Here is a 22,867-nt window from a genome sequence, read left to right as displayed (position 1 = left end):
GAAGAGGACTGGCCAYCCCTCATAGCCTGGTTCCTCTCTAGGTTTCTTCCTAGGTTTTGGCATTTCTATGGAGTTTTTCCTAGCCACCGTGCTTCTACACCTGCATTGCTTGCTGTTTGGGGTTTTAGGCTGGGTTTCTATACAGCACTTTGATATATCAGCAGATGTAAGAAGGGCTATATAAATCAATTTGATTTGAAATCAATTTGATTTGATACCCACAGTTATGGTAATCCTGAAATCAAAGAAGGAAATGAAAGGAATGTATTAATGTGAGTTGTACATGTACACTGTATAACACAATTTAACAATGCCTAAGAAATATGTAGGCCTACAAATGAATGGTCTCTGGGAATTCTGATGGACGCATAATTCAGAGTCATAAGGACCGAAATATAGACTTGGTATAGTCCCACAATAACAGCTGCAAAGCTAATATTTCTGTAAAAACTGAGTTAATTGGCGTTYACAGCTGGTCTGATTGGCTGAACGCAATATGCAACATCAGGGACTAGCATTAGCCACTGTAGCATGGTGGTGGAAATGTTTTATTGCCTTCTCACCATTAAATCGAGTTAAGTTAAATAAAGGTTAAATAAAAAAATATTTAAAAAATCGAGTTAAGGAGGAAATCGACGCCTTTGCAGCCTGAATGGAGATTGTTTTATATACGAACTGGTCCACGGGGGATACGAGTGTATCGCCGGCTGCATAGATTCCCTTTGGACAGTAAGATGAAACACTCAATATTGCCATCTGCCGGTAATTTGGGTAGCAAGGTACCTGTAGTTGAAATTGGCTGTTTATGCATTAAATTTGCGTTGTATAATGTATAATCAGTTACACAGCAGTATTTCCGTTTTTATTCTCCACCATTTTACCTTTTTAATGCTTCAACATGTTACTACAGTACTACTGGTGTATAAAATCAGATCAAAGAAGAGGTGAAGATACCTAGGGTTTCTCCCACAAACTAACATGTATTCAGAGGGAGTAGAGGGCAGCACATAATGCTTTGGCAAAAAAAAGTTGCAGAACTTTAGTGTTAATGCTGACATCCAGTTTTATGTGGTGATAATACAACCGTTTAACTGTCACTTTACTTCTTTGTTCTGCAAAGGTGAGGGCCTGCATGGCAGACACTTGAGTTAAACTAGATATGAGTATACTGGAAATAGAGGACCCTCAGTCGGTGCATGAAGACAATAAGCCATGAAGGATTTTGATAATTTTAGGCCTGCTTCCAAACCACATGCAAGCACCTTCTCTACACTTTCAGAAAAAAGGTTAAGGTTAGGTTACAGTATTGTTCCCTGGAATACAAAAAGATCAAAATACCCATAATGTACCTTACCTTAAGAGGTACACATATGATCTAACATAGTACTGTTCGATACTTTTTAGGGTACATGTGCGAATAATCTAGCATAATGGTATATTTGTGCCAAATATTTTGAATATAAAGGTGCAATCTTCACACACTCTCAAAAAGGTAAGTTTATGTTTCCCAGGGTGGAGGCGTGGATTAGTGGAGGCGTGGATTAGTGGGGGCGTGGTTAGTTCTTTATTGGCCACCCATGAGTGGAAGTGTTGTACCAGTTTAGGTGGTTAAGGTTATGTTAATTAATGTTTGAGTATGTCCGCTGCCACTTCTGAAGTCTTTATTAAGGCTTACATAAGAGCATGTGACAAGAAAGAGCTGTAATTAATATTGTTGCGACCTTAACCCAACACTAGGTGGTTAAGGTGTTGGCTTGACAGTTGCTGGACCCAGGTTTGAGTCCCGGTCGGGCCTATCCCCAGAATTTGCTCCATTGGTGTCAGAATTGGAATGGTGGAAAGGTGTGTAGCAGTCAGACACAGGATTGCTATATCATATGATGTGGTTTAGCTGATATGTTAAATATCTATCCAGGCTTTGTACGATCCAGAATTTGCTGCAATGTAGTCAGGCAGGAACACAACCTTTGTCAGCAGCTAGCCTAGTCTGCTGCTCCATACTAACAGGAGCATGTGAATGAGAGGGTAGGCTATGTTGGTTCCACATGGAACCCAATAGTGTTCTACCTGGAACCAAAAGGGTTCTACCTGGAACCAAAAAGGGTTCTTCAAAGGTTTCTCCTATGGGGACAGCCGAAGAACCCTTTTAGGCTCTAGATAGCACYTTTTTTCACCATGGCCGGCCCTCAACTTTTGGGGGCACTAAGCGAGATTTGGTTGGGGCGTTCTCATGGGCAAAACCTTTTAGTGGCCCCCCTCTTGACGTCAGAGAGAAAAAAWTGCAGTTTTAAAGTTTCCTGCAATTCTACAGTAAAACCAGCGTAAAGAAAATGTTGCCGTTTCAAAGCACATGTTCTGCTATTCTACACATACTGCCATGGGGTGGAGAGAAAATCTTGCAGTTTTCAAACACATTTTATGCAATTCTATTCATTTTGCCATGGGGCGGAGAGAACATTAGCAGTTTTCCTAAGGTGTGGAAATATATATTTGTAGTTTTAAAGCAAATTTTCTGCAATTCTACACATTTTGCCATCATTTATGCCATGTTCCTATGATATCTGGTAGCCCTCTGGAGTCCACCATATCTGGGCACGTGCCCTGCATGACTGGTTGGTAATTCGGCCAGGATTACTATAAGGTTTAGATAGCTGGCTAGACCTAGCAATCTAAAAATGTTTCGCTGACATGAGTTAATTGAGTGACTGTCAATGATTAACATAACACGAGGACCTTGTGTATTCTACTATTCTACCTCTCAACAGTAACTTGAGACCCAGACTGAGTTTCTAAAAATATATATATACTGTATATTTTTTTTAAATGACGAAGGGCCGATGGGCCCTAAGCGGCCGCTCATGTCTCTGCCTGCACAATTCACAGGGAGTGACCCCACAGAAARACAGGGGCATCAGCAGAAAAAGCAGACCAGCAGGGACTGTCAGATGATACTGTATTGTATTCACAGGTTTTACTAGACTGTGATCATTTCTTTAATAAGCCCTCCAATGCTATAGTACCAGTTTCATTGGCTAAGCAGCACAATCTCTGTGTAAGCTATAGTGTTGTGTAGGCTATAGCGTTGTATTGTCTGTCCATTATTAAGATTGGTAAATATATWTTTTTTAAATTCTTATTTAATTTTATACACATTTAAATAACAATAGTTGAATGTATGAATCTCAGTGTTCACTTCATATGGAGGTACCTCTAAAATATACATGCAGCACTATCAGTCTGGAGGGCACTGATTTGTCCAATGCTCCTCAATTAAATAATGGCATCTTATCGGAATAAATTGTCAGAAAGGTGACTTTCCGGGAGAGAAAGTGAAGACAAAAGGTCCATACGAAGCACTCTTTGAAGTACGTGATTGGTCGACTTGTTTCCATAGCAGCAAGCAGCATCGCAGACCGAGCCTCTCTCTCCTCTCCACCAAGGTCGGCAACAGCGGGATCTGTAACTGCCACTCATCCACATACCCTGGAGGGGAGCGTTTCCATCTCAACAAAAATAGTGCACCCTGACCCTTCCTGTACTGTGAACAGTGCTGCCGGGGAGATGAGGGACTCAGGGCCACAGGGTTCATTCTAACCAACAGCTGCGTGTGCACGATCGATCCTCCTTAGTCAAAATCTGTTATGACGAATCTCTCCCCTACAGTAACTCCATCTTGCTGAGAGGATAATGTCATTATCCGAATGTGTTGTAAAGTCTGAAGCTGAATTTATAATGCTGTTTACCAAGAGGTTATTAGGAATCGTTATAATAACTCCCCAAGTAAATGTTGAAATTATGCATCTCCCCATAGCTGACAGGCTACTCATCCATAACATGCTGCTTCTTTCTGTGGGGACATTGAAAAAGAGCTGTTGATGAAAGTCATTTGTCAATACAATAATACAGTGTTACGCAATAGTATTACGCAATTATGAAATAGCGATGTATGGAAACAAAGATTATGGATATACTGACAAGATACATCTATCTGCCCTAACAATGGGAGTTGTTGTACACAAAGCGAAACGGCGGGCTGTCTAACTCCCGACTAACCTTTCTTTGGATCGGTGGATACAGTATTGTGATCATTTTTTGAATAATCGACGAGGATTGTTGACTTTAACCGCCTGCATTCAATGGAAAGAGATGCTATGCTACTAGCCTCATACTATGAATATGCATAGCCATCTCAAGACAACTCGCCCAGATGTCTCTTGTCATGTCACGTGTTCTACTTATATCGGTATTCGTAACAACTTAAGCATTACGAAACTTCTATTAGATCAAATAAACCTCATGTAGCAAATTTTTCGGTTGACCAAATTCGACACTCATTGAACTCCATACAAAAACTCCTTGCTTGGTGGGCAAAACAACGAAAAACGCCACCAGCTGGAGGGCTTGTCTCTTCCTCTTCCCCACTGATGGAAATTAGATCACATGAATTATCATCCCATTGTCTGTTTATATACAATAGTGATGCATCATTATAAACGTAGACAATAAACATTATGTCAAAAAATTGCAGCTTTGAGCATCATGCATCTGTCAATCGTTTTTTAGTGTTTTTTTTAACATCTCAGTCGGCCACAAGGACGAGTCAAGGTTGTCCACAGTTGTAAATAGCAGACAGATCAGATCAAACATGCTGAGGATGAGAAATCATGACAGAASCACAATTAATTGTTCTCTATGGAATACATCAACCAATAATGTTTATTGCAATSCACATTTTGGATAACATAGTATCTTTCGAATGTAGTAAGCTTGCCATCTAAATGCTTCCTTTTGCTGGCTATAATGTCATTACATCAAAAAGATGTGGACTTTCAAGGAGGGGATTCGATTAAGCTGGCTTGTAAGCGTAGTTTTCAGCGGGTGAACAGTGATTTCATTCGGTGTGGAACCTGGCTGCACCCGGGGCAAGAGCTGGGTATCCTGTACTGGCCGACGGCGAAGTCGGCTCAAAACAAAAGTGACCTAGGTTAAGCACGTGGAGTAATAAGTAGGATTCTGTGTGTTCATATGCAAAAGTTATTGCTTTTGATGAAAACGATTAATCTGTCTTCCCAATGAAAACTATTTATAAAATTCGAACATATATTTTATGGAAAAAAATATGTATGTTTGTGAACGATTCGGCCTTTTTTGACAACATGATCAAGCGGCGCAGATTACTTTTCGATTTGAGTAGGGCGCGCCACCCTCATCGGCTTCGCCGGTTCACGTGACGGTCCAATGTCCGGTGCAACCCGGGACAGTTTAATAGAGCCCTTCACTGTCAAACTGAAGTTCCGCCTATCCCAAATTGATTGGTTGCAGAAGCGATTATTCCAATCCCATTGGATGTCATCCTGCCAGTTTCCTGACGACAGCACCATTTCAGGAAGAACATCCAGACTGGTGAGAAGCGTGTTATCCGGTGAACTCTTTTATCTTTATTTTACCGTTCTCAAAGTCATATTTGCATGGTCGAGTTTGTGAACCTAAATTTGTTGCAACTTTTTCAGGTCAGGGGTTTTTGTATGCGACCTTTATAATTAGCTATAGAGAGAAAATAAGCATAACGTCGATGCTGGTTTCTCAGTTGGCTAGCTACAGAGTTAACGTTACACGTTTCGAGTTGCTAGCTACATATTCAGTAAAGAGCAAGATATCTTCACGGTCACACAGTGTCAAGCATTAACGTTAGCTATAATTTATCACATTATGCCTGTTGTAGGTCTGTAGGTCCCGCACTCTGATTCACTTATCCAAACTCAAGTAGCTAAACTAGTAAGTTGACACTTGCCTTTGAATGTGTCTTAGCCAGCCAGCAGATGACTGTTATAGTATGAATGAATGACATTATGGAGCAGAACCACCGCAGAATAATTCCAGTGTCTTTAGCAGGACACATCTATAAAACATAATGCCCAATATCGATTTCATAATACGATGTCATTTGGTAATTTATCCACTGGGTGGCGATCAAGATCATGTTTTTAATCCTCAAAGTACCATGTATTTTCTCTCTACCATTGATCATTCCTTGACAATAGCAGTTGTGCGTTCACATAGTATCTTGAAGCTCTAAAATGAAACCCTTGATATATACATTGCTGAGTAAACCCTATATTCATGGTGATTAGAACCTGGTTGCATTAGCATGTTAATTATGAGAGATTTGCAGATAATCCCCAGATCTCTGTTCTATCACTAATTACTCTGTTTCCCCTCTGAGTTTAATTGCTGTTACAGTACCACCCTTTATATTCCCACAGCAGCACATTTTGAGAGATGGCGGCTCCCAGAAAGATAGCATTGTTTCGCCTGCCTCCCCTGCCCACCATTGGGGAGGTAATCAAGCTGTACAACCTGAGAGCATTGAAACAGCTGTCCCAGAACTTTCTGCTGGACATGAGGCTCACAGGTGAGTCAGCCTTCTCCTCTAGCTGCAATGCACCAACACCTGGTACACTGTGAGGACACAATGGTGTTTTTTTCTCCGCCCTGTTCACAACACATTCAGTGTACCGGACTGCAGTGCCCGCGTAGGCTTGTCCACAAGCAACAGATACTACTGATGTGATTCTATCAGTGATGCAGTGCTGCAGATCTGTTCTGGTGCCCTTGAACAAGGTTTCTGTTTTAGATGTAAGTACAAAATAAGTTTAGCCAACTTTGCCAAGGAGCGATAGGAGCCAGGCAAATGGTAAAATACAGTGCCGCGGCCAACCTTTATTTTGCTTGCAAGACATATGGAAGACACTGTTGTTGAAAGGCATGTAAGATCGACTTGATACATTGTTCACCTTAATATACCCAACCCATTCCAATGTTTGTAAGTAATGCACCCTGGTCACTGTGTTTTCTGAACTGTGTGTGTAGATAAGATTGTACGCCAGGCAGGCAGTCTGAGGGACGCCCATGTGTGTGAGGTGGGTCCAGGACCTGGAGGGCTGACCCGCTCCATCCTCAATGCTGGGGCTGCAGACCTGCTGGTGGTGGAGAAGGACAACCGCTTCATACCCGGACTAAACGTAGCTACAGGAGACCATGCAGGAAGAGTTTGTCTTTAAAATAATTGCCCAGATTGGAAACAGTAAATACTCAAGTGCCTGTAATATGCAAATTCCATGTCCACAGCTTTTGTCTGAAGCGGCACCAGGGAAGCTCAGGGTTGTCCATGGTGATATACTCACGTACAGAATGGACCGAGGATTCCCAAAAGTCATAACCAAGGCATGGGAGGATGGTGAGTGAGATGAAGAAGTAGACTTAGTATTGAGGTAGATTTGCCTGATTGATGGAAGCGCCTACTAGATTGCTTTAAGTCTGAAACACACATTACATTGATTTATGTTTTGTACGTTGTGTTGCAACAGTGTGATACTACTGATGAGTTCTAAACTTKAACTATTGTTAATTATCAGGTATCCTATTGGAATATTGAGTGCCATAGTCTAGTTTCTACACCAGAAGTTAATGGTAGGGGGAATGTATTGTGTAAAGGAAGGGCAATCACATATGGCAGGCACTGATAAGGGTGGAGAGATCGAGGTCAGGTCACATGAAGGGAGAAGGAACAGTTTATGGCCCGCGTCACTTAATTTCCTGTCTAGCAATAACGATGTAATGTTTAGAGAGAAGGAGCACGTCACTCAAATTGGGGTTTATATACTACCACTGGTGAAATCATGTCTTTGTCTTATGCAGCTGTATGACCCAATGGGTGAATAAACTTGGTTTAAGCTTTACTAATCGTCCGTGAGTTTTACTCGGTTCGTTTAGAACCTAACACTACTAAAACTGTCCCTCCAGATCCACCGGACCTGCATATCATTGGGAACCTTCCCTCCAGTGTGTCCACTCCTCTCATCATCAAGTGGCTGGAGAACATATCCAACAGAACTGGACCCTTTGTTTACGGCCGGACCAGACTGACCCTTACCTTTCAGAAGGAGGTGGCAGAGGTGTGTGTGCTGTTTGTTCAATACTGTCTATTCTCACTCGGTCGATGTTCCTGAATCAGTAACTTCTTTTCCGGTCTGATTATTCAGCCCTTTATTCACCCTTTGTTTTGTTGATCTAACTGCTCAGGGCCAAAAATGATACTGACACAACATGTTGGGTTCCCCTCTTCAGAGGTTGACAGCCAGCACAGCCAGCAGGCAGAGGAGTCGTCTGTCCATCATGGCCCAGTACCTCTGTGCTGTCAAGAGCTGCTTCGCCATCCCAGGACGGGCCTTCATCCCCAAACCTGAGGTAGGACCCCACGCTCTGCTCACACACACACACACACACACAGACACAGAGCATCTTGGCTGTGTATCCAAGTTGATGACAATGCTCCGTTTGTGGAGCACACACACTTGGAAATGGGCTCACAATCAGCCACACATCACCCCACACCAGGGGGTAGGACCCCCTATTTACTCTCTGTTCTCCTCCTCTTCCATTGCCCCCATTTCTGCTGCTGTCACTAGACACGTACAGTTCAAGGGTTCATTACGGCTGCGTTAAATCAATGTTGTCTCAGAAGTGTCTTCAGAATTGTGACACGTTGTTGGGTTATGATGCCTGGTGGATATATATCACACATCAGTATTGAGAACTCAKCCCCTTTTTACTGTCTTTTCTCTGTGTCGCTGGTGGGTTCCAGGGGAATGCTTATTATATAAGATTATAGGCCTAGGCTACTGACTACAGAGAATGATGTTTCTCTGTTCTTGGGGATGGGCTTTAGGTTGCTGTCTGATGGACTAGGGTCCCCTGAAGAAGAAGTCCCTCTAGGAGCCCTCTGTTAGTAAATATTTCATCTGTATGGAATGGATGGAGTAAGTGAAGTGAATGAAACTAGGGCTGATTGTTCATTCTCTTAGAAGAAATAGCTCCAATGATTATTTAATCACATAGAGGCAGCTTTTACACCGTGTGTGAGTGTGTGTGAGTACACGTGACGTTTGTGCGCAGGCGTCTGTGTAAGTGTGTGAGTAGTGTGTTTATGCTGCAGTTGTTAATTTGTCCTCATGCATGTTCATCGCACAAACAGTTATAAGTTGTATTAGTCTTATGTACGGGATACACATGGTATACATCGTACTACCAAATTCTTACTTGCAGGTTCCTTCTCAATGCAAAAACATTAAGAAATAATAAAAGATAAGAATAGGAACATAAAGTAAATGGCTCAGTAGAATAGAATACACATTTTAGCATAGCACCTTTTTTTCTTAAGTGTACTTATCTAGAACCTAAAAGGGTCCCCATAGGAGAACCTTTTGAAGTACACCTTTTGGTTCCAGCCAAGGAACCCTTTTGGAATAGTTTTTTCTAAGAGTGTATAATACAGGGTGGCACAATTTATAGTCCAATATTTCCACGTGTTTAAATTGTGCATGTTTTAGMTATCATTATAAGAGTCTGGTAGCAGCAGCTGTGATGTGTGTGTGTGCGTGAGTGCATGTGTGCTAAGGTGCGGAGAATCAAATCAAACGTTATTTGTCACGTGCCGAAAACAACAGGTGTAGACCTTACAGTGAAATGCTCACTTACAAGCCCTTAACCAACAATGCAGTTCAAGAAGAGTTAAGAAGATATTTCYCAGATAATATAAAAAGTAACACAATAAAATAACAATAACGAGGCCATATACAAGGGGTACCGAGTCAGTGTGAGGGGGTACAGGTTGGTTGAGGTAATTTGTACATGTAGGTAGCGGTGAAGTGACTATGCATAGAATCAGCAGGTGGTCATTCCAGTTCAATTGTTAAGCAGTCTGATGGCTTGTAGATAGAAACTGATTCTGAGCCTGTTGGTATCAAACCTCATGATCCGATACCGTCTGCCTGACGGTAAAGGAGAGAACAGTTTGTGGCTGGGGTGTGTGGGGTCCTTGATGATGCTGCAGGCCTTTTTTAGGCACTGTTTTGAGTAGATGTTCTGGATGGGTGGGAGCACGGTCCCAGTGATGTACTGGGCTTCACCACCTGCTGGAGGGCCTTGCGGTCGTGGACGGAGCAATTCCAGTACCAGGCTATCATGCAACCGTTTAGGACACTCTCGATGGTGCAGCGTTATTATTTGTAGATGATTGCACAGGGTCGCATGCCAAATTTCTTCAGCCGCCTTAGGAAGTAGAGAMGCTGTTGCGCCCTCTTGATAAGAGTAGTGGTGGTGTTGGTCCACGATAAGTCCTCTGTGATGTGGACGCCGAGGAACTTAAAACTCGTGACTCTCTCTACTGCAGTTCCATTGATGTGGATCAGGGAATGTTCCCCCCTCTGCTAACTGAAGTCAACAATCAACTCCTTTGTTTTGCTGACGTTGAGGTTGTCATGACACCACAATGCCAGTACCTCCTCCCTATAGGCTGACTCGTCGTTGTTGGTTATCAGGCCTACAACCGTGGCGTCGTCAGCAAACTTGATGATGGAGTTGGTGTCTAGGGAGACTGGATGTCTAAGACAAATAATGGGTATTTCATGAGCTGGTCTCCTGCTGATGACATAAGACTGAACAGCACATTGTTGTTCATTCTGCGATTTTATGCCCAATAATATATATACTTTCACATGTTCATGTAAATAAACTCAGCAAAAAAATAAACGTCCTCTCACTGTCAACTGTGTTTATTTTCAGCAAACTTAACATGTGTAAATATTTGTATGAACATAACAAGATTCAACAACTGAGACATAAACTGAACAAGTTCCATAGACATGTGACTAACAGAAATGGAATAATGTGTCCATGAACAAAGGGGGGGTCAGAATCAAAAGTAACAGTCAGTATCTGGTGTGGCCACCAGCTGCATTAAGTACTGCAGTGTATCTCCTCCTCATGGACTGTACCAGATTTGCCAGTTCTTGCTGTGAGATGTTACCCCACTCTTCCACCAAGGCACCTGCAAGTTCCTGGACATTTCTGGGGGGATTGGCCCAAGCCCTCACCCTCCGATCCAACAGGTCCCAGACGTGCTCAATGGGATTGAGATCCGGGCTCTTTGCTGGCCATGGCAGAACACTGACATTCCTGTCTTGCAGGAAATCACGCACAGAACGAGCAGTATGGCTGGAGGGTCATGTCAGGATGAGCCTGCAGGAAGGGTTCCACATGAGGGAGGAGGATGTCTTCCCTTTAATGCACAGCGTTGAGATTGCCTGCAATGACAACAAGCTCAGTCCGATGATGCTGTGACACACCGCCCCAGACCATGAYGGACCCTCCACCTCCAAATTGATCCCGCTCCAGAGTACAGGCCTCTGTGTAATGCTCATTCCTTTGACGATAAACGCGAATCGCGATAAACGCGACTCGTCAGTGAAGAGCTCTTTTTGCCAGTCCTGTCTGTTCCAGCGACGGTGGGTTTGTGCCAGTAGGCGACGTTGTTGCCAGTGATGTCTGGTGAGGACCTGCCTTACAGGGACAGTCTGAGCACTGATGGTGGGATTGTGCATTCCTGGTGTAACTCGGGCAGTTGTTGTTGCCATCCTGTCCTGCAGGTGTGATGTTCGGATGTACCGATCCTGTGCAGGTGTTGTTACACGTGGTCTGCCACTGTGAGGACGATCAGCTGTCCGTCAGGTCTCCCTGTAGCGCTTTCTTAGGCGTCTCACAGTACGGACATTGCAATTTATTGCCCTGGCCACATCTGCAGTCCTCATTCCTCCTTGCAGCATGCCTAAGGTATGTTCACACAGATGAGCAGGGACCCTGTGCATCTTTCTTTTGGTGTTTTTCAGAGTCACTAGAAAGGCCTCTTTAGTGTCCTAAGTTTTCATAACTGTGACCCTAATTGCCTACCGTCTGTAAGCTGTTAGTGTCTTAACGACCGTTCCACAGGTGCATGTTCATTCTTTGTTTATGGTTCATTGAAGCATGGGAAACATGTGTCAWCCCTTTACAATGAAGATCTGTTACATTATTTGGATTTTACAAATGATCTTTGAAAGACAGGGTCCTGAATAAGGGACGTTTCTTTTTTTGCTGAGTTTATAATAATTCATAACGCACTGACTAATGGAAGACGGGTATTACAGGAATTCCTGTTTGGATGAACAGTGAAATAGAACATCAATCAATAATAATGAAACAAAATAATAATAATAATTAGGTGTGTRCTTATATTTGTCCTRTTTCACAAATGTGTGTATTAATATGCATGTGTGAACTGGAAATGTGTTTTTTTGCATATACCACTGTCCCTGAGACACCCTCATATTGTGGGGTCACAGCCAGGGTCTGAAGCAATTAGGGTTAAAGTGCTTTGCTCATGGGCACATTGACMGATTTTTCACGTTGTCTACTCGGGAATTCGAACTAGCGACATTTCGGTTACTGGCCCAAAGCTCTAACTGCTAGGCTACCTACCGCCCTTACAATACTGTATATACTTATGTTTTGTGTAAATATAGGTCCTTAAGTTCTACCAAAAGGTAGAGGGTGTTTCTAGATTAGTCTCATTTTCATGTCCCCTGAGGCCTGTTTATAGCTGGATTTGTGCAAAATCTTTGTTCATAGCCACTTACCCAGAGAGTGTTTTTATCAATACCTTGAAGTGCACGCGTGGGCAGTACGAGAGTACATCAATGGGTGTTATTCGGCCAAGACATCTACTACTGGCCATAACCATTGCTAAGAAGCAATGCACATTAAGTAGGGTGGATGATGGAGAGCTGTATTCCTGAAGGCTGTGCCTCTCTGAGTCTTTCTGTTTGTCCACACCGTCTGCTGAGTCCTGGTGGAGCAGCGTGAGTTCTTAGACCGAGGAGATCATGCACATAGCCAAGCTAGACAAATCCAACATCCGCTCTACATTCTAATTGTTGGTATTATCTGGCTCTCTCTGTAGCTTTGGATTGCTAATTGTGTGTTTTTATGAATAGGGATTTGCTCAAATTGAAGTTTCACTTTTATCTGTTTTTCTTTMTTTATTCCTGGCATGTATCAGTCACATCTGAACTGTGGTAACCCGGTTTTGGTGTGTGTGATGTGTATCTTAAAATGTGTAGGAACAGGTTAATACAGACGAAGGGACGTTGCTGCTGCATAGCTGTAATAATGTTGTTCAGCAGTTCTGAGAAAATGTGTCACAAAGAACTCGACGGATAGCATGGCAGTGTGTTACACAGTGTGTATCTCCCATTTTCATAGTACATCAAACCAGAAGCAGAGGCTATGTTACAGATATAACAATTAGCAGTGTAACCTCCTCACCTTATTTGTGAAAATGCGTTTAATAGTTGTACTCTCTAACCAACAAACAGAGAACATCATTGAACCTTATACAATCCAATGGTGAGAAAATGGCAATTAGATGAAAAAAAACATGACTGGATTTAGTGACTAATACATTTTAACCTGAGGGAAAGAGAGRCACGTTGTAGCTGACTGGTGATTAGAAGAAAAAGTTGAATCCATTTTACATTTGCAGCTGCTGGTCCATATTGACGTGTCGTGACTTAGGCTTTATCCTTTGTGTTGTTTAATCTGTTGCCATGCATGTTCTCACCCCTGGAAGGAATGCACTGACTACCTCTGTCACATTGACTGAGTCTGATTGTCCTTGAAGGCTTTCGTCCAGCGTGATTGGCTGACTCCTCGTTTGCCCTAGGTCTGCCTGTCACGGATCACATTCACACCCCTCTCATTCTCCTCCGTGTTAATATACATATTCAAGAAGAAATTACAAAATGTCTGCTTGTGGCGAATACAGGTCACTTGTAAATTGCAAATTCAATTTTTATGTTCCCGAAAAAACTAAAAAGGTCTTATTGGCTTAGTAGAAATGACAAAGTACATAAATGGCTGTGTCTCTCTGACGTAATATTCTGACGGAGGGTCAAGGGGTTTGTGACCTCGGCCACAGAGATTTGAGACCATTTGACATCCCTTCAACATTATCGCCAACCCTGTGTTTTTTAGCCAACCCTGTGTTTTTTAGCCAACCCTGTGTTTTTTAGCCAACCCTGTGTTTTTTTTTAGCCAACCCTGTGTTTTTTAGCCAACCCTGTTTTTTTTTGCCAACCCTGTGTTTTTCTGCCAACCCTGTGTTTCTCACTGCCTTTCCTAAAATGGAGGTTATTCAGATAAAGTGAGGAAAGCATGTTAGTGAGACTTGCCCATCCAATTCGCCCCGGCCTCCTCTCCTATAGCCTGCACAGTTTTTTCCTGGCAGAATGTGATTAAAATCTGCCTGTCTCTGTCATTAACGGGTCTATAAGTCGCTCAATAGCTGCTCCATCACGTCCTAGAGGGCTGCTTCTCCACAGTAGACCCACGGGCCTCCAAGCTCCACAGACAGACTGAAAGAGAGCGCTTGAAAGAGGGAGGGAGACAGGGAGAGCTTGAAAGAGAGAGGGAGAGAATGGGAGGTGGAGAGTTAGTGGGAGTGATTGAGCTGAGAAGAGAGGTGGAGAGATTGGAAGACAGTGGGAGAGAGCAGTAGGAGATAAGAGTGGGAATGCTGCAGCTTGCAGTCAGTGTGTACTCCACATGCAGTAGGAGAGGAGAACGCCCGGAGACAGATTCATGACGTTGATGGATCTGAAGGGAGAGTGAAGCGTACCTCCAGCAGATGGTTGTCTGGGGCCGTCACCAGCCATCCTGAGTAATGGCTGCATCAGCGATCGGCTACCCACCCTGCTTCCATAGCTCCGGTCTCTGAGGGGGAGGGCCGTACAGATGTTTTCCTTGTACACAGCCCCTACTGAGTTACTTAAAAAAAAAAAGTTTAATATTGTTAGTTACTTTGCGAAACAAGGCGTGCGTTACTTTCAGAATTATATTTCTACCAAACGTTGCTATTCATAGATTCTGTGATAGCGAAGCCCATAAAGGGCTTTCCCGTCTACTGGAAAGTGTGCCCTCTATACATCTTTATGGGTCCATGTACTGTACGTGGCTCGAGAGAGAGATTTTTCATGAAAAGGTAGTTAATCTGTACAGATGTAACCATTTTTTTTTTTAAACAAATCAAAATATATTTTAGATTTTAGATTCTTCAAAGTATCCAACCTTTGACTTGATGACAGCAGTGGTGTAAAGTACTTTAAAGTACTACTTAAGTTGTTTTTTGGGGTGTCTAACTTTACTTTTACTCCACTACATTCCTAAAGAAAACAATGTACTCCATACATTTTCCCTGACACCCTTAAGTATTCGTTGCATTTTGAATGCTTAGCAGGACAGGAAAATGGTCCAATTCACGCACTTATCAAAAGAACATCCCTGCTCATTCCTACTGCCTCTGATTTGGCGCACTTACTAAACACAAATACTTAATTTGTAAATTATGTCTGCGTATTGGTGTGACCCTGACTATCCGTACATTTAAAAAAACAAAAGAACCTTGCCGTCTGGTTTGCCTGATACAAGGAATTTTAAATGATTGTATACTTTTACTTTTGATACTTAAGTATAAAAATTTCAAACAGCCATATCTCAGACTGGCCAATAAAAAATAAAAGATTAGGATGGGCAAAAGAACAGACAYTGGACAGAGATATTACTTTTTCTTTGCAACTCTGCCTAGAAGGCCAGCATCTCGGAGTCGCCTCTTCACTGTTGACGTTGAGACCAGTGTTTTGAGGGTACTATTTAATGAAGCTGCCAGTTGAGGACTTGTGAGGCGTCTGTTTCTCAAACTAGACACTAATGTACTTGTCCTCTTGCTCAGTTGTGCACCGGGGCCTCCCACTCCTCCTCCTATTCTGGTTAGGGCCAGTTTGCGCTGTTCTGTGAAGGAAGTAGTACACAGCATTGTACGAGATCTTCAGTTTCTTGGCAATTTCTCGCATGGAATAGCCTTCATTTCTCTGAACAAGAATAGGCTGACGAGTTTCAGAAGAAAGGTCTTTGATTCAGAAGAAAGTCCTTTGTTTCTGGCCATTTTGAGCCTGTAATCGAACCCACAAATGCTGAYGCTCCAGATACTCAACTAGTCTAAAGAAGGCCAGTTTTATTGCTTCTTTAATTAGCACAACAGTTTTCAGCTGTGCTAACATAATTTGCAAAAGGGGTTTCTAATGAYCAATTAGCCTTTTAAAATGATAAACTTGGATTAGCTAACACAATGTGCCATTGGACCACAGGAGTGATGGTTGCTGATAATGGGCCTCTGTACGCCTATGTAGATATTCTATTAAACATCTGCCGTTTCCAGCTACAATAGTAATTTACAACATTAACAATGTTTACACTGTATTTCTGATCAATTTGATGTTATTTTAATGGACCAAAAATTWGTTTTTCTTTCAAAAACAAGGACATTTCCAAGCGACCCCAAACTTTTGAACGGTAGTGTGTGTGTGAGATTTAATTGAGCAGCCAATAAATAGCGCAGCACTTGTAGACTAGCATAGGAAAGCAGCACCACAGATGAAAGGGGAAAGTAATAGGCTACATACTAAGTCAGGGTTGACCATCATTGGTAGAGCCTTGCTCTCTCCGACAGTCAAACTCTCGTCTCAACAACAACAATAAACAATACATCTATCCAGTGAGACTGTACAGGTCTTTCTCATAGAGCATATACTACAGCTGCTTCTACAGAAGCACCATTGAGAGCACCTTGACTGGCTGCATCACCGCTTGGTATGGCAACTGCTTGGCATCTGACCGCAAGAGGGTAGTGTGTACGGCCCAGTACAYCACACTCCCTGCCATCCAGAACCTACACTACATGACCAAAATTATGTGGACACCTGCTCGTCGAACATTTCATTCCAAAATCATAGGCATTAATATGGAGTTGGTCTCCCCTTTGCTGCTATAACAGCCTCCACTCTTTTGGGAAGGATTTCCACTAGATGTTGTAACATTGCTGCAGGGGTTTGCTTCTGTTCAGCCACAAAAGCAATAGTGAGGTCAGGCACTGATGTTGGGCGATTAGGCATCACTTGCAGTCGGTGTTCCAATTCATCCCAAAGGTGTTCGATGGGGTTGAGCTCAGGGCTCTGTGCAGGCCAATCAAGTTCTTCCATACCGATCTCGACAAACCATTTCTGTATGGACCTCGCTTTGTGCACAGGAGCATTGTCATGCTGAAACAGGAAAGTGCCTTCCCCAAACTGTTGCCACAAAGTTGGAAGCACAGAATCGTCTAGAATGTGATTGTATGCTGTAGTGTTAAGATTTCCCTTCACTGGAACTAAGGGGCTTAGCCCGAACCATGAAAAACATCCCCAGACCATTTAATCCTTCTCCACCAAACTTTACAGTTGGAACTATACATTCGGGCAGGTAGCGTTCTCCTGGCATCTGTCAAACCAGGTTCATCTGTCAGACTGCCAGATGATGAAGCGTGATTCATCACTCCAGAGAACGTGTTTCCACTGCTCTAGAATCCAATGGCGGCGAGCTTTACACCACTCCAGCCGACACTTGCCATTCTTCATGGTGCTCTTAGGCTTGTGTGCGGCTGCTCGGCCATGGAAACCCATTTCATGAAGCTCCCGACAAACAGTTCTTGTGCTGACGTTGCTTCCAGAGGCAGTTTGGAACTCAGTTGTGAGTGTTGCAACCAAGGATAGATGATTTTTACGCACTTCAGCACTCGGTGGTCTTGTTCTGTGAGCTTGTGTGGCCTACCACTCTGCGGCTGAGCCGTTGTTGCTSCTAGACGTTTCCACTTCACAATAACAGCACTTACAGTTGACCGGGGCAGCTCTAACAGGGCAGAAATTTKACAGACTGACTTGTTAGAAAGGTGGCATCCTATGATGGTGMCACGTTGAAAGTCACTGAGCTCGTCTGTACGGGCCATTCTACTGGCAATGTTTGTCTATGGAGAGGGCATGGCTGTGTGCTCTATTTTATACACCTGTCAGCAACAGGTGTGACTGAAATAGCTGAATCGACTAATTTGAAGGAGTGTCCACATACTTTTAGTGTATATACCAGGCAGTGTCAGAGGAAAGCCCTAAAAATGGTCAGACTCCAGCCACCCAAGTCATAGACTGTTCTTTCTGCTACCGCATGACAAGCGGTACCAATGCACCAAGTCTGGAACCAACAGGACCCTGAACACCTTCTACCCCCAAACCATAAGACTTGTAAAGTAGTTAACCAAATAGCTACCCGGACCATCTGCATTGACCCTTTTTGCACCAACTCCTTTGAATCATCATATACGCTGCTGCTACTGTTTATCTGTTACTTTATTACTAGTTATAGCTAAGTTATTATTACTCAGTGTGTATTATTACGCGTTATTACTGTTCTATTAGTTCTTTAATTTTTTTACATTGTACTACAGCACAATTCATCTAGGCCTTTTCCTATCCTAAAAATGTGGTCAACCATGGTATTACCATAGTATAGGAAAGATACCGCCTGAAGGCTTGTACTCGATACATCATAGTTCCAAGGTAAAATTATAAACCATTTTGAATCCTTCCTTAAACAAAATGCCTAGTTTGGCAGAGTTGGCTTATCAACATCTTGATAGTTGACACGTTTTTTCCTTTCTATTGCCCCTCCTATCTGAAATGAACGCTGGGTTAGCTGTGATTCAATGCTGGCAGATTAACATCAACATCATCCACGCCAAGAAACATTTAGGTATTCTGAAACATAGTTGAGGAATCCTGGCCATGTTCCAGGATAAGAYGGTCAGCTTCAAACAGGCAATTGCAGGCGGGTTCCGTGAAACACTATGCAAATTCTGAGAATAAGGAGCTACAGTGCCTTCAGAAAGTATTCACRCCCCTTGACCTTTTGCAGATTTTGTTGTGTTACAGCCTGAATTTAAAATGGATTAAACTGAGACTTTGTGTCACTTGCCTACACACAAGACCCCATAATGTTTTTGAATGACTACCTCATCTCTGTACACCACACATACAATTATCTGTAAGGTCCCTCAGTCGAGCAGTGAATTTCAAACACAGATTCAACCACAAAGACCAGGGTGGTTTTCCAATGCCTCGCGAAGAAGGGCACCTACAGTATTGGTAGATGAGTAAAAAAAGAAATAGAAACATATATCCTTCTGAGCATGRGAAAGTTATTAATTACACATTGGATGGTGTATCATTACACCCAGTCACTACAAAKAAATGTACTTTATGTCCTGAATACAAAGTGTTATGTTTGGGGAACAACCAACAACACATCACTGAGTACCACTCTTCATTTTCAAGCATGGTGGGTGCTGCATCATGTGGCTGCATCGTGTTATGGGTATGCTTTTCATCGGCAAGGACTAGGGAGTTTTTGGGGGGGATAAAAATAAACGGAATAGAGCTTAGCACAGGCAAAATCCTGGAGGAAAACCTGGTTCAGTCTGCTTTCCAACAGACACTGAGAGACAATTTAATCTTTCAGCACGACAATAACCTGAAAGACCATAAATACACTGGAGTTGCTTACCAAGATGACATTGAATGTTCCTGAGTGGCCTAGTTACAGTTAAATCAGCTTGAAAATCTAATGCAAAGCTTGAAAATGACTGTCTAGCAATGATCAACAAACAACTTGACAGAGCTTGGAGAATATTTTTAAGAATAATGTGCAAATATTGTAAAATCCATGTGTGCAAAGCTCTTAGAGACTTACCCAGAAAGACTCACAGCTACAATCACTGCCAAATGTGATTCTAACATGTATTGACTCAGGGGTGTGAATACTTATGTAAGTGAGAGATATATTTCATTTTCAATATATTAGCAAAAAAAAATGTATTGTGTGTAGATTAAAATATATTTAATCTATTTTTTAATTCAGGCTGTAAAACATCAAAATGTAGAATAAGTCAAGGGGTATGAATACTTTCTGAAGGCACTGTATTGAAAGGATCAATACATAAGCTGTTAACTCTACTGTGTGTTTTTATTTTTTAAGATTTTATTTAGAAAGGTCAAGCACTGTGATTTTACGTTTTTCACATATACACACAAAATGTGCTTTTCACATATACACACAAAATAGAAAGCTTGGGCTGCTGGAAAAAACATTGTCTGTGCCAAAATAAAAATAGATTAATTTGTTTCCAGCTAAAGTAATACAATTACTGTAGATCAAAAAAATTATTTCCAATTCAAGAACAATATAATTGTTTTCTGATTCTCCAAATGCCATAACCAACTGTGATTTTCTGTTTGGTTCATTCAGAACACCCCTGGAAACAATGCCTAATAACTAAGTGTGAGGAAAGGTCTGTTTCARTAGACAGTTTTCTATTCATCACTTTATCATCATGTAGTGGACCTTTAGCCAATCTTTTTAGTTCCGTAACTCTTGTAATACTTATGGTGATCTAAAATATTAAAATGCTTCTTTGAACTGTCAGGGTGTTTTTGTCATCTTGCGGAGCTCATACTGCTTCTCTCAGCACTTCACTTCCGCAGCAAGGTCATGCCATTACTCCCCAGTCTCAGATGTGTACTGGAACAGGAGGGCAAAGTCTTGGACAATGCAAGGTCATTTTCAGCTGCTGTCGATGACTGTATTATATCGCCAATATAGACTCTCATGAAGACAATGTTTGTCCAGAAGAAAATGCCTTCCATTAAGGTGAAGTATTGGCATGCCTTGGGTRATTGTTCTTAGCGATGCATTACAGCACTACGGTTATTGCTGATGGGGTTTTGATGAGCGGTAGGGTGTTGATTCTTGGCCCAGCTTATATTTATCTTTGTACCTGCCAACATCATGACTCCAGAGCTGCTTCACGGCTACATGCTTGTTAGTGATATCCTTATTATCAAACGGCGCTATGAATCATGCATTTTTATTTAATAACTCTGGCTGTAAAATGTTATCGGTTTAAAAATGATATCGATAAAGAGCGGATTTGATTTAGAGCCTCAACCACATGCATCTACAGACGATATCATGCATCTCACTGTAACTGAGCGTGCGCAGTGCAAGTCAACTTGTCTTGACGCTCAAGGTGGGATATACAGTTGGATTAACCCCTGTGCCTGCAGGGTTTAAAGTTCTCTGATCTGTCATGACGGCATCTCAGGGTGAAACCCTTTGAAGGAAATGTAGGATAAATACACAGAGGAGCGGATCTTATTAACGTTTACCCAAGAGGGGAGCTGCTATTTGATCTCCACTCTGTTGCATAACCAAGAGGAGAGAACGCCTTGAATAATCCATGTTTGTTTCAAGAAAGCCACATATCTCCGAACTTCCCACTGTCGACTTGGCTGTAATCAGCTGTAATGAGACGCGAGATTCTCATTACTATCTATACAGAACAAAAATATAAATGCAACGTGCAACATTTTCAAAGGTTTTACTGAGTTACAGTAGATTTTACCGAGTTACAGTTCATATAAGAAAATCTSTCAATTGGATTTCACATGACTGGGAATACAAATATGCATCTGTTGGTCACAGATACCTTTTAAAAAAAATAAAATAAGAAGAATTGGGCCGTGGATCAGAAAACCAGTCAGTATCTGGTGTGACCACCATTTGCCTCATGCAGCGCGACACATCTCCTTCACATAGAGTTGACCAGTTTGTTGATTGTGGCCTGTGGAATGTTGTCCCAYTCCTCTTCAATGTCTGTGCGAAGTTGCTAGATATTGGCAGAAACTGGAACACACTGTCGTACATGTCGATCCAGAGCATCCCAAACATGCTTACAACATGTAAAGTGTTGGTCCTATGTTTCAAGAGCTGAAAAAAAGAAAATCCCAGAAATTTCCATACGCACAAAAATGTTGTGTACAAATTTGTTTACATCCCTGTTAGTGAGCATTTCTCCTTTACCAAGATTATCCATCCACCTGTCAGGTGTGGCATATCAAAAATCTGATTAAACAGCATTATCATTACAAAGGTGCACCTTGTGCTGGGGACAATAAAAGGACACTTTAAAATGTGCATTTTTGTCACACAACACAATGCCACAGGGAGCATGCTGACTGCAGGAATGTCCAACAGAGCTGTTGCCAGAGAATTGAATGTTCATTTCTCTACCATAAGCTGCCTCCAACGTTGTTTTAGAGAATTTGGCAGTATGTTACAACCGCAGACCACATGTAACCACGCCAGCCAAGGACCTCCACATCTGGCTTCACCTGTGGGATCCTCTGAGAGGGGGTGGGGGAGTGTTTGTGTCTGTAATAAATCCTGTTTGTTAGGGAAAAACTCATTCTGATTGGCTGGGCCTGGCTCCCCCAGTGTGTGGGCCTATACCCTCACAGGCCCTCCCATGGCTGCGCCCCTGCCCAGTCATGTGAAATCCATAGAATAGGACCTATTTATTTATTTATTTAAATTGACTGATTTCCTTAATTGAACTGTAACTCAGTAAAATATTGGAAATTATTGATGTTGCGTTTTTATATTTTTGTTCAGTATAGTTTTCTTGAACCTTATTTGTGAAACAGTTTTCTAAATGTTGTTAAATGTGATGTTCTGGTGCCTCTAGTGCGATTCAGAAAGCTGATTGAGGACCTTATTACTAATAAATGTGTTTGTTTTTTATGACCGCGTTTTTTCTTTCTGCTTGTATTTATATTTTGATGTGTGTATTTTATGTAATTCGGGGCTCATCTATAAAAGAGACCTTGGTCTCAGTATAACTCTGATAAAATAAAGGTTAAATAAATATTTAGTTATTTTTGAAAAAATAAACAAAACAGTGATTTATGGTCTCCTGAGGCACTACATCTGTGCAAGAGGCGTCACTACAGTCCCTGGTTTGATTCCAGGCTGTATCCGGCGTCCCATAGGGTGGTGCACAATTGGCCCAGCGTCGTCCGTGTTTGTCGTCATTGTAAATAAGAATTTGTTCTTAACTGACTTGCCTAGTTAAATAAAGGTTCAATTAAAAAATATATATAACAAAAACAATTGACCTACAGTGATTTAAAAATACAATTATAAAGACCGCATGGAGGCTTTAAGGCATCTACTTCAT

At 42.1% G+C, this 22,867-nt stretch overlaps 1 protein-coding gene across 1 annotated transcript in view; it reads left to right on the top strand.

Annotated features, from left to right (window-relative positions):
* The first annotated feature begins 5,428 nt into the window (after nucleotides 1-5,428).
* The window catches only part of LOC111968836 (dimethyladenosine transferase 1, mitochondrial), a 35,323-nt gene continuing 17,884 nt past the window's right edge, over nucleotides 5,429-22,867 (top strand). Inside the window, exons 1-6 of the mRNA XM_070445219.1 lie at nucleotides 5,429-5,775; nucleotides 6,264-6,412; nucleotides 6,871-7,022; nucleotides 7,129-7,237; nucleotides 7,804-7,955; nucleotides 8,128-8,251. Coding sequence (XP_070301320.1) covers nucleotides 6,280-6,412; nucleotides 6,871-7,022; nucleotides 7,129-7,237; nucleotides 7,804-7,955; nucleotides 8,128-8,251 — 670 coding nt within the window. The 5' untranslated portion in view covers nucleotides 5,429-5,775; nucleotides 6,264-6,279. The remainder of the gene's footprint in view (nucleotides 5,776-6,263; nucleotides 6,413-6,870; nucleotides 7,023-7,128; nucleotides 7,238-7,803; nucleotides 7,956-8,127; nucleotides 8,252-22,867) is intronic.

The sequence above is a fragment of the Salvelinus sp. IW2-2015 genome, linkage group LG9 (assembly GCF_002910315.2).
Source record: "Salvelinus sp. IW2-2015 linkage group LG9, ASM291031v2, whole genome shotgun sequence".
NCBI lineage: Eukaryota > Metazoa > Chordata > Actinopteri > Salmoniformes > Salmonidae > Salvelinus > Salvelinus sp. IW2-2015.
Note: the sequence above shows the minus strand (reverse complement) of the source record. Positions and strands in the feature narration are given on the sequence as shown.